This window comes from Amblyomma maculatum, chromosome 1 (assembly GCF_055883805.1).
Source record: "Amblyomma maculatum isolate TAMU_Amacu chromosome 1, ASM5588380v1, whole genome shotgun sequence".
Lineage (NCBI taxonomy): Eukaryota > Metazoa > Arthropoda > Arachnida > Ixodida > Ixodidae > Amblyomma > Amblyomma maculatum.
In genome coordinates, this window is record NC_139344.1 from 178,555,647 (window position 1) to 178,568,228 (window position 12,582).

Below are 12,582 nucleotides of genomic sequence, written 5' to 3' on the forward strand. Positions count from 1 at the left end.
CTTGGCCCAACTGAGGAGGGTAATCAAAGCATACACTGAAGTTTTTTATCGAGGCAACTTTGACCTCAGGCAATGTGGGGCAATCAAACACCACATAAACACACGGGGCGCCTCTTCTGTGTACCAGAGGGCCTACCGCATTCCGTATGCGCAGCGTGAGGAGATGGCCAAGGAAGTGCAGAATATGCTGAAAGTGAGAATAATAGAACATTCCAAGTCCCCGTGGGGTTCCCCTGCACTATTGGTTGAAAAGCCAGATGGGTCATTCCGTTTTGTAGTTGACTACAGGAAGCTAAATAGTGTCACCAGAGTGGACCCGTATCCGCTGCCAGATATCCAAGAAACCTTGTCACAGTTGGCATCGGCCAAGTACTTCTCGGTTGTGGACTTGGCCTCTGCAGCTTCTGGCAAATCGAGATGGATCCTTCTGATAAGGAAAAAACGGCGTTAAACACAACCAGTGGCCATTATCAATGGGCGAGAATGCCCATGGGATTAGTAAACAGTCTTGCTGTCTGGCAGCGAACCGCCGACGTTGTGCTCGAGGGGTCGACTGGCCACATATGTCACGTGTACATGGATGACATAATCATCTATAGCTCTACGATCGAGCAGCACATGATATATATTGAGAAAGTGCTGAGTAGACTGAAAGGCGCCGGGCTAAGTTGAAGCCGAGAAAGTGCCAATTTTTGAAGGCGAAAGTAAAGTACCTCGGGCATGTGGTGTCTGCCAACGGCGTGCGAGGAGAAAGTTTCGGTTCTTCGCTTTCCCAACCAAAGCGGCGTCAGACAGGTGCGAGAGTTTCTGGGCTTAGTAGGGTATTATCGGCGTCACATCGCAAAACTTTGCGCAAATGGCTAAGCCACTGACATTGCTAACAGCAAGGCACACCCATTTCGAATGGACGGCCGAGGCATAAGCTGCTTTCGAGAATCTGAAAAGAAAGCTCGTTGAAGCGCCAATACTCAGGTACCCTGACTTTAAATAAGAGTTTATCCTTCAAACCGATGCGTCACAGAGCACAGTTGGAGCAGTCCTGTCGCAAAGGTTAGAACAAAATGAACATCCGGTGGCTTTCGCAAGTCGTCAGCTAAATAGGGCGGAACAAAATTATAGCGCGACAGAAAAAGAATGCTTGGCATGTTGTATGGGGGGTCACTTTCGATGTTACTTGTATGGTGGTAAGTTTAAAATAGTGACAGACTGCCAACCGCTTAAGTGGCTTATAAACAGCAGAGATCCTAACTAGCGACTGACATGCTGGAACCTTCAGCTTCAAGGCTATGACAGAGCATAGAGCGGGAAAAGTGCACGCAAACGCGGAGAGTCGGGTGCGCTCGGAACCAGTCTCTGAAGTGGGGACCACAGCTTTTATTCCAGTCATTGATTAAGAAAAGCTGAAACAAGAGCAGCAGAAGGACGCGAAACTTCAAGAAATGAGGGATAAACTAGCTGACGACCCGGAGTCTTCAAGGGGATACGCATTGAGCGCATCTGGCTTGCGCTTAAAGGTGTGCCCGTACCCGACGCAAAGACCAGGCGCGGCTACCAGAGAAAGATACATTGTACCGCGCAGCCTGGTTAGAGATGTGTTACGTCACGTGCATACCATGGCGCACCGTACTCCGGTCATTTCGAGGCCAGGAAAATTAGACAGAAAATTGAAGTATTTCTGGCCAGAAATGAGGAAGCCGATTGCCGAGTACTGCGCTCAGTGCGAATCTTGCCAATTACGAAAAACAGGAAACGCGCTCCGCTTCAGGAGTTTGGAGAGTTGAGCTCACCTTTTGAGAGAACGGCCATGGATGTTATCGGACCCTTACTACTCTTACCGACAACCAGTAATGGGAACAAGTACGTGCTAGTATTCTCCGATCATCTGTCCAAATTTGCGGAAACCATTCCAGTGATTGACCAAAAGGCACCAACAGTGGCAAGCAGTTTTGTTAAGAGAGTCGTTTTACGCCACGGTGTGCCCAAACAGCTGCTTACTGACCAAGGGAGCAATTTCACTTACAAGGTTTGACAGAAGTGTGTCAGCTTCTAAAGGTCAAAAAGCTGAAAACAACAGCATACCACCCAGAATGTAATGGGGCAGTAGAACAGCTGAACCAGACTCTTAAGCAGCTGCTCTCGCATGTTGTGGCACGCGACTAAAGAGGCCAGAGAGTATGGCACATACAGACGACCGCAAACAATGTTAAACGGACAATAGGCAACCTTCCTGCTGTGTACTTACAAGGTCTTCGCTCCTTCCTGGCCACTTCACAGAAGAAAATAAAGAAGACGCCAGCCGGCATCCCTGCACTTGCGGCACCGTGACTCATGATGGGTTTTACCTCCGGGCCCCCCTTCCTTCTCATTTCTTTCATACCCATCTCACCCACTCCTCCCCCTCTCCTCGCCTCTTCGTTCCTTTACTTATAGGTGCACAACAGGTACTCTGAACATTTTGCGGTCTATCACCTAGCTATTTTTGTCACATTCATAGCTTATGCATAAACGAGATTGACATGTTTATTTGCTTATTCATTTATGTAGTAAGAGTTTGGCGGAAGGGCGGGGCTACTAGCCACTGTAGCGGGGCCAACAACCATCCAAATTTAGCGGCGGCACATTCCGCCATTTTGTGCCGAAGCACCCGAAGCTCGCCTTGGTTACCGAGCTATAGCACTGGGTCTCTGGCTAGCTTTTATCGAAGAAAACAACTGCAAATAACGTGCGTATTTGAACGTCTTCATAGAAAGGCACGCTTAGAGAAACAGAATCTTACATGCCTCAAAGGCAGGCTTGCATTTGCGCGTGGAAATGCACTGCGCGCGGCCGTTCGCAATAAAACTACCGCTGTGCGCTGCACCTCGCTGTGTACCATATTTGCGCACTGCCAGTTTACATTGAGGGGGAGGAGGTGGTGAAGGGTGGCTGGTCCTTGCCCTGATGGGGCTGGGACAGGTAGGTCACCGCCGCTTGCGGCGGGTGCTTGCCTGCCACTGATTTTCATCTGTTGTAAGCCGTCATTGCATGCACCCGCCACCGCTTCGATGGTGGTGGACGACGGCTGTTGTTGCGGCGCGCGTCTTTCTCTCTCTCTTCTTTTTTCTTGTCTATTTTCTCTTCTGTCCGCACGAGGCAGCGGAGGTGGCTCAGCTACAGAGCCAGTAGCAGGCCCGCGCATTTTCTTTTCCTTCTTCCTACAGCCACAACAACAACAACAGCTTACATTAGCCACATAAATCAAATAAAATCGCCTTTAAGACGCTGAGATACGTACCTTCGGCGTTTTGTTATGTTGGACATTTATATAACTGTTGGCGTTAACGGTTTTTACTAAATTGTTTACTACCTGCATGCCTTCTCATTTTTCGCGTGTCCCATTTAAAAACGTCGCCAAGTACGACATCGAATTTTTGTCTTTATAACGATTTCACTGCTGGCCCTAGCAAAAAATGGGGTCATCGTGAAAAAAATGTACAAAGAATAGCATGAACAAAAAATGCAAATCAGTGAAACTGTCTTATGCATAATTTCAGTGCTGGTAAAGAATAATTGTGGCTTGTCTCCCCGAGAGCTGCTTGATTAAATCATCCATGGTCTCAGTAAAAAATATAATTAGCAGTTTGTAACAGGTATTCTGAACATTTTTCAGTCTATAACCTGGCTATTTTTGTCGCATTCATGGCTTACGCATAAACGAGATTGACATGTTCATTTGCTTATTCATTTATGTAGTAAACCTACAGGTACTTTCAATAGACGGCCAAATGCACTGGGCTAATTGCAAGATATAAAAAAGGGGCTGCTTGATGGCTGCCTGCAAAAAAAAAAAAATGAGGTAAAAAAATCGCACACACAATTTCGAGTTAAATACTGTGTACAATAATTGAAATGCTCATATTTCTGTCCCCTTTGATATGAACACTGCAGGCAATATTCAGTAAGCAGTGTTGGGTGTCATTTGTATCCATCAAATGTTTATCTGCTCTTGCAAAAAAAGCCTTAACACTATTATCTAACTTAGGTTTAACGTTGGATAACAATGTACCGTCTTTGCCAAAAGTAACCAGGCTGCTCCGAAGGTTGGCGGAGCAAGCGCGCGGCCGTATGGCGGCGTTGCGCTCGCTGTGGCTTATCGATGCTCGTCAGCGCCGAGGGTACAACAGCTGACGTAACTTCGCACCCTCACTCTCGCCCGTTGGATGATAAAAACTAGGCGCATATGATATGCCGGCTGCGGTTTCATGTGTGCGAAGCTTGGTTGTGCCCAGCGAGGGCGCTCAGTATAACGACGGGGCTATTCGCTCTTCTCGGCAACTTCCCTGCAGCAGATATTATGTCGCGTGTCTCGCTATATAATTATACGTGCTTTTGTTCTGTAATCCGCTGCCTAAACGCACCAGCAGTATTGCGCTTTCCTGCGTGTTTGATGCGCCTGTGCATTAAAGAATGATAACGCACCTCGAAATTTCAATATGCTTTCTCTAAGGTGCCTTGCGTATAGTGCCACATTACGGTTCGTAACTCCGGTACAAAGATATGGGAAAGCTTGTGAACCCTTTCAAGCCACCTTATCTCTTTTTTTGTGTGTTTGCGAAATTGTGTTATCTCCTTGGGGAGGCTGTTTAAAAATAAGTGCATTGATTGATTCTAACAAATTTTTGCATTTGCGTGTAGGTAAGTTTTGGTTTAAGAGGGGAACTAAAATGAAACCTTCCTCGCGCTTAGCCATTATATGCACATTATTGCTTTCTCGTTCGCGGAACCCTTATTTCAGGGCGACACTGTCTAGCAAACCTAGCACCTCTTCGTTTTATAAACAACAAGAGCTCACCATGTCTACTATCACCTGCTTTTCTGTTTTATGCAGTTGCCGAGAAGAGTGAATAGCCCCGTGGCTATACTGAGCGCCCTCGCGGGGCACAACCAGGCTTCGCACGCGTGAAACCGCAACCCGCGCATCATACGCGCCTAGTTTGTATCATCCAACGGGCGAGAGTGAGGGTGCGAAGTTACGTCAGCTGTTGTACCCTCGGAGCTGACGCGCACCGATAAGCCACAGCGAGCGCTACGCCGCCACACGGCCGCGTGCTTGCTACGACTGCCTTCGGAGCAGCCTGGTTGCTTATGGCAAAGACGGTACAACGTGCATGAGTACGGTCACAACAAGAGCACAACTGCTGACTGCAACTCAACTCTACACGCACAGCACTGCGAGGCACGAAATGTGGAGCTAACCACCATGCATAGAAGAGCCTCGGCACAAAATAGCGTCGGCGCTGCGCAGGTGCTATGTTGCCAGACGCCACTGCAATGGTGTCCAGACTGGCGGCGAGATCAAGGAACCGCCGAAAGCCCCGCGTCATGCACCCCTGAAGGAGTAGGCGAGCCGGCTCGGAAAAGCCGGGTTTCTGTAAAAAAAATAAAATAAAAATAAAGGTGATGGTTGGAGGATTTTCAAGCTTCACTTATAGTTATCAACCCAACCAGACAGGCAAATCTGTCGAAATTTTGTTTTGTTTTCAATGCGTACGATGGCCGGGCGATTCAGATTTAGGTGACGCGGACAGGGGTGGAAGCAGGCTCGAGAATTTTTGGGCAGCTCAAGGAGCAGTAATAAAGCCATTTTGGAGCAGCTTTGGAGAAACGTAACGGGAATTTGGGAGCATTTGAATTATGTTTTGGAGCAAGTTTCTAAAGCCAAACGCCTTTGATAATTGCAGTTTTCTCTTTCTGAAATATAAAATCTCCAATCTGATTCTTTTTTTATGCAAGTTCAACGCATTTCCAACTTAGCACTCATCTCTGACAAGAGAAACGGCCAAAGCATGTAAAGATATATAATATAACACAGCTGACCTTAGCAACAATTTGGAACAGACTGACAGCAAATAGAACGCTTGATGGCACACTTCATAACACCTAGATTGGTGTAAAGCGTTTGCCTACTTTGACTTAAATGCCGAGTCTACCACTTCGATGCACTCAAGCACTGCCACTAATTTAGTGTTCAGATTAATGGGCACGACGTTTGCTCTCTCTATTTGGTACATATCCTTTTTGATCCTATGTCTGTGCTGATATTACTGAGCACTCGTCAGTAGTGCCTTCAGGAAAGATAGATGGCACTGAAGGGTAGCCTTTTCATCCTAATGATTTGTTTACTTCACTGGCTCCTGCCAATAGTTCATCATTCTTTGCTTAATAGATGCTGGAGCTCATTTTTAACGTCTTGAAATAGGCCCTATGTGGCTTTCCAAGACTCTTGAAAAGCTTCCTAGTGATTAACACCTTTGGCGTACCAGCCTATAACGTCTCAAGTATGATTTTGTCTGCCGTAGGCCTAACAAGCTTGTCGTTGACAAAGAGGCTCGATGGTGAAATCTTGTTTTCACAGCAGAACCATTAGGAATAACTAATGCAGTTTTTGCAGTTGGGCAAGTTTACTAACGGCTCACAGTAGTTTGCGCGATCTGCTTCGCTTGCTGCTCTCGCTTCTCTCTCCACCAGTGAATCAAAAGCTGGGAGGAATAGTACATGCACAGTGAATTTTTTTTTTTCGCAACTAATTTCCTTCAATCACCTGTGGCTCATACTAAGTTTACTTGCTAGCAGATTTATTATGCTGCATGCCTCCCTCCCTTGCAAAATTTTTATTTTAAAATTTCATTTGTATTGAGCCCAGTGCAAGATACTTTATATCTTTGCCTCCGGTGATGTGACATTGTTCCCGTGTTCTGCTAAATTTGATGGCAGAACATGGAGGCAACCTATTTGGAGCAGTTTTGGGGCAATATTGCATTTTGGAGCAGGACGGAGCAAGGAAAGCCGTTTGAAGCAGAATAGAGCAAATGGAGCAGCCCTTCCACCCCTGCGCGGAGGTCTCTGACCCGCGGAGCTCGTCGCTCGTCCTGCGCTGTGGAGAGGAGGTCTCTACAGCTATGCCACGGAGAAAGAGGGAAGGCCGTGTCGCACCACGTTAGGCCACGGTTGGTCTCGAGAGGGAGCGCCCTCCCTCCAGAAAAGGCGTGGTCTGCCCCGTGCATCATTCAATAAAAGTGTTCCCATTTGTATTGGTGGAGAACTGCTGCATGGAGAAAGAGGTTACTAAATAAATTTTGTGCTTATTCTATATCCGGTGCTAAAAATAATTAGAATAAGCTTGTTACCTTCAATTTTAATATAGAATCCAAAATAGCTTTCAAGTGACAGGTATTTCCGTTTAATAATGGTGGTAACATTTATTTGAGATATAAATTAGAATAAACGGGAACAAAAACAAAGAAACGAAAGGTCTATAGGTAGGGCTCCTACTTGTCCTGGAGCCCACGGGCCTCAACTTCATGGAGAGCATTTTTTTTATCTTTCGTCACCATCAATTGTCAATAAAGACTTATTGATGCATTGAAAATATATACTGGAAATTTGCGAAAGCTGAAGATTCATTTTAACTTCTGTGGTAGGAAAGTGCTTACATATCTCTATAACAATGAAAATTTTAACGCGGGTATCTTCTGCGAAAAAAAAAATAAAGAGCACTGCAAAATCTGCATTGGAGTAATGCGAAAGCACGGATGCTGCTGTTGGTTGCTTCTGGTTGCTTCTAGTTGCTTAATTCACTTCTTGTATGCCCATTTTAGTCTTTTGTACTTTCAAATTGCGCGCCAATCCCTTCCTATGCATTTTTTCGGCTCTACTTCCGGTTGCGTGACGTCAGAACCTTGACGTCATATCCACTACGGCACCGCTTTCTCTTTCCGCTTTCAATCCCACCTTCCTCCCTTCCCTTATGCGCAGTTCAGGTCGGGCAGATACTGCGTCTTTCCTTTCCTGTGAACCAGTTGTTCTACTTAATTACCTAATTAGCTTATTGGCCTAATTGTTTTTTCGGCAACAACATTACGTCCCCCTCTATCGATTGACACCACTCATTAACCTCTACCACTTCTCTATTACAACCGCTGCGGACACGATTTTGCGGACACGGTCTGCGGACATAAATCTGTGAACATAGCGAAGTGATTAATGCTTTCGCATTATCGTGCAACCGCCTCACCGAAACCAATCCTCGCCGTCAGGCGAGCCGAAAGCGCCCGGCGTGCCGGTTCGATCATTCGCGTGCCGCCAAGCTGCATACATATCCCCATTCGCGCGGAAGTTGTGCAAGTTTCAGAAAGTTTGTTTCATACTCGCTTTTATGTTAGACCTCGTGCTCGCCTGTTTAGGTTGGGGGTCACGTTCGCCCTATGGTACCCCCTCGGTTCCCGGGAGATGTTTGGCGAGAGCAGGGACATCTGCAGCATTTGTAGAGCCGGAAGGTGGTGCAGAAAACCGGCCAGGACGCATTTACCGCGTATAACAGGCAGGCAAACGCCGCTCTAAAATAAGCCGTTCTGTTGCAGCCATGCCTGGCCGTGGGCGCGATTCAAACGCAGCCGGTGTGGTCAGCCTTCAGAAAAAAAATAAAAACAAGGTTTGCGATTTCACGGAAGAGAGAGATTCGATCCCGCATCGTGCGCAGTAGTCGAGCGCCCTAACCATTGCGCCATCACGGCGGCATGAATAGAGTTCCTCTGTGTGTGACCATTTAAAGAAAAAAATGCGCACAAATTTCGGAAGGCCGTCACTGTATATGCGTAAGCATTCTTGCTGTGGCTCACCATGTGATTTTACGGCTAGCGGTCACGTGTTGCGGATGTGTGGAAATAAATTGTTAACTAATTATCTCTGAGCTGATTAAACATCAACTAATGAACCAAGAAATAACTAACCAAATCTTTATTATCAATAATTGATTTAGTAGTATCCAAAAGTACCATGATATGCGCTAATTGCTTCAATTAGCATTAATAACTGATTGGGTATTTATTATCTCTTAACTGAGCAGAACTACTTAACTCTTATTTAATCAAGTAGACTAATCAAGAATTAGCTAATTAATTATAAATTAATTTATATGCTCGTATACATGTATTTGGATAACATAGATTAAAGAAGTAATTTCCTTTTTTTGTGTGAGATTTGTATATATAGCTGAAACGTTCCCAAGGACGCGGGATCGAATCCCGGCCTAGGCGGCCGCTTTTCTATGAAGGCGAAAAGCAAGGCGCCCGTGCGCTGTGCGTTGTCAGCGCACGTTAAAGAACCCCAGGTGGTCGAAATTTCCGGAGTCCTCCACTACGGCGTCTCTCATAGCCTGAGTCGCTTTGGGACGTTAAACCCCACAAACCAAACCATATATAGCTGTAACCAATGGACATAATATTTGGGCGCTCTCCAGGTTGTATATGCAAATATATCAGAAAAATGCGAAGGATGTGTGTTTTCATATACTGCTTTTTTTTTAACTGGGTAAAAACGTACCTGGATCTAGATTTATTTCAGCACTGAGGCTATTTGGGGGCTACGGCGGACACCAGGTAAGAGGATGACTGCTTCAATTAGTTCTTTAAGTACGTTACATAACTTTCTTAATTTATATTATAAGAGGTCTGTTGTATTTGAAGGATTTGAGCTCGTCCTCTAAATAGTATAGCCAAGAAAAGAAATTCCTTAAAAAAAAAAAAAAAAATTGTAGCACGTGTTACAAGGCTTACAGATGTCAGCCTGACAGGCGGCTTCACATAAAAACAGCGCCAGCGGGCTTGCCCGGCGTAGATCTCTCTGCTTCGGCGGTTTGAGGCCGGAGTGCTGCGCACATTGGGTACCGACGCGGGGGCTATCAGCGAGGCCACAGTCGATGCGAAATCGACGATGAACCGCAGCGCGCCCGTCTGGCTCTCAGGTTATGCCAGCAGAGCGAAGAAATCTTGTCACACGCGCTCTGTTACGATGTCAAACTTCCTATCAGGGTGACATTTGCGAGCTTTGTAACACGCTCTACATTTTTTTTTTTATTATTTGAAGAACGAGCTCCAAGTCTGCAAATAATCCCCAAAAACGAAATAAAAAAAAAGAAAACACGGTTACATTATATAATATTTCGGACCTTCTAAAGAAACAAGTATTGTCGCTGATAAAATAAAATAGAGCCTCTCTTAGCGCTCTTTTGGCGTTCTTCCCAAATGCGGACTGCTGCCGCAGTTCCGGGAGCAGGTCGCGTAATTCGAATTCAGTCAAGTATAAACATGTGTTTTAATTAGTCCAAAGTGCCAGCGTCCACAGAAAATAATTGCAATTTTCAAAACTTAAAACAATTTTCAAGAACGTAAAAGCAGTTCAGTCTTTATGGAGTTTGTGGGAGCGTTTTCTTCTTTAGAGAATAGAAAAAAGGTTGCGGGCAGATATTATTTTTAATTTTTTTTAAATCAGCGATACATATTCCTACAAATCGCATTTTTAAGTATGTCTTCCTTGTCATCTCGTAAAAAAAAAAAAAAAAACTAGGCTAAATATCAAAATTTCGTCCGCAACACTGCCTTCCTTTTTCTTTCTAGATTGTTAACCCGAAATTTTTATCCATATCGAACCTGCTGTTAGCGTTTTACATGTTCTAAAGGTTGTGCATTTATTTTCTGCGAGGATTGAAAGTTCCATCTGGTGACAAAGACAAACTGTTTCAACAATACTACACTCGACCACCAACATCTTGCTTGTCTGTTTTCGTGCGCGCGTTTTTCTCAAACTTGGACGAACTTCACTTTTTTTTTTGTCTCTTTTTTTTTTTTGCTTGGGCTGTAATTCTAAACAATTTTTCCTTTTTTAATTCTTGCTGGCCATTGTGCCGGAAGCCAACAAAAGGAAGTGGGATGCCAGGCGCAGTCAAAAAGACCGCCCTTCGCCGCCGCCCCATGATAAAAATACTTCGTCCCAAGTTCAAGTTCCAGATAACTTTATTGTCGTCGATTTTAGAGGCCCCTCCGCTCCCTCAGGAAAACCCTGGGGGGCCTCCAAGGAGCTTGCTGCTCCGGAGCCCGGATCCGGAGGAGGGCATCCCAGGTTTCTTTCTCTGGTGCCATCAATATGCCCGGGAGAATCGGGCCTTTATCCAACCCGCAGCTATTTGAATGTCCCGCGCTGTCTGGCAATTTGTCTCCATGGCGCCCAAACAACACTTACTCGCTACGGATTTCAGAAGCTATCTTAAAATTTGAGCCGTTTTGTCGCCAGGATTTTGTGGTGCGGGAATCACCAGACAAAAAGCTTCGTTCACAATTCATTTGCAACGCACGCGAAGCACAGCGGAGTGGCGACGACGGATTGGTGCAGTGGTAAGACGCCCGACCACTGTGCCGGAGTACCCGGGTTCGAAACCGATCGCCGGCGGCTATGTTTCGATGCGGGCGAAACGAAGTAGCGTCCGTGTGATGTACGATGTCAGTGCACGTTAAAGATTCCCAGGTGGTCGAAATTACTCCGACGCCCTTCACTACAGCACCCCTCTCTCTCTTTCCACTTTCACTCCCACATTCCTCCTTTCCTTTACGGCGCGGTTCAGGTGTCCACAGAGTAAGTGTGACAGATACTGCACCTTTCCTTTCCTGTGAACCAATTACTATTGAGGTGAGCGGCCGCCGCCTCACCGGGAGCCGCCATTTTGCCCTTAATGCGATGCGACCGGGTTTACATGCAAGGAGAAAGTCGACACACCCCTCTCAATCCAGTCCTGCCCAGCGCATTAATGCGATGCGCTTTCGTAGCGCATTACCCCTGTTTACATGAATGCGATGAGCTAGGAACCGGGTGCGATGCGATGCGCTAGCTGTCGCATTCATGTAAACACAGCTACCGGGCCATGCATGCGAGATATCAGCATTGTTCCCACTCCAACGCAGGTATGCAGACTAGTAAGTTACAAGTGAAGAAGGCAGCAGCAAATACCCCCTGACGCTACCAATTCATCGTGCCTGCCGAAGGGACTTTTGTGCCATGACGCGGGAAGTGAGCTCTTAAGCTCTAATCCCCTCGCACCCTTTTTCCAACTTCCCCTTTCACACCTCGGCAAGAAAAACTAGCATCCACTTATCTATCCGAGTTCGATCCCGACCGCCGACGGCTGCTTTTCGAAAGAAGAGAAACGAAGAGGCGTCCGTGTGCTGTGCGATGTCCCTGCACGTTCAAGATCCCCAGGTGGTCGCAATTACTCGTAGCCCTCCATTACCGCTCCTTTTTTTCCCGTTACTCCCCCTTTCCTAGCTTCCCTTACGGCGCGGTTCAGGTATCCATAGAAAAAGTGCGAAACACAACGCGTTTTCCTTCCTGTGAACCAATTATTATCATCATCATGATAGCAACCCGAAGCGAGTTTAGGACGGCCACGGCTTCTACCGTTGCGCAACCAAGCCACAAAACGCGACATCTTTTTTTTTTTTTTTTAGCAAAATACAATGAAGAAAACGCGGTGCGCGCGCGGCAATTTGCACCATCCCACGCGCCAACTGGCTGATGCCGATCGGCCATCGGCTCTCAGCCACAGCTTAATTCGTTCACTCAGACCACGACTGAGAGCAGCATAATTGTAGCGCACGAATGCGCTAGTCACGTTTTTCTTTTCTTCGTTTTTTTTTTTTTTTTTTTTTTTTTTTGCTCACGCTTTGATATTATGAAAAAAAAAAAATACACGTCACGCTTGGAGGGGCGATGACA

The 12,582-nt window shown here is 46.2% G+C and overlaps 1 protein-coding gene across 3 annotated transcripts in view; it reads right to left on the reverse strand.

The window, feature by feature from the left end:
* Positions 1-3,709: 3,709 nt before the first annotated feature.
* TM9SF3 (transmembrane 9 superfamily protein member 3) overlaps positions 3,710-12,582 on the reverse strand; it is a 60,303-nt gene continuing 51,430 nt past the window's right edge. The window contains exons 14-15 of one of the 3 annotated variants that reach the window (XR_014704098.1): positions 5,236-5,408; positions 3,710-3,814 (exon numbers count right to left, since the gene is read on the reverse strand). Coding sequence is in view for 1 of the 3 variants with exons in the window: in XM_084589664.1 (XP_084445790.1) it covers positions 5,335-5,408 (74 nt within the window). In the remaining 2 variants the exon portion in view is untranslated. Of the gene's footprint in view, positions 3,815-5,171; positions 5,409-12,582 lie in introns of those variants that run through there. The other 2 variants (XR_014704099.1, XM_084589664.1) reach the window with 2 other exon arrangements.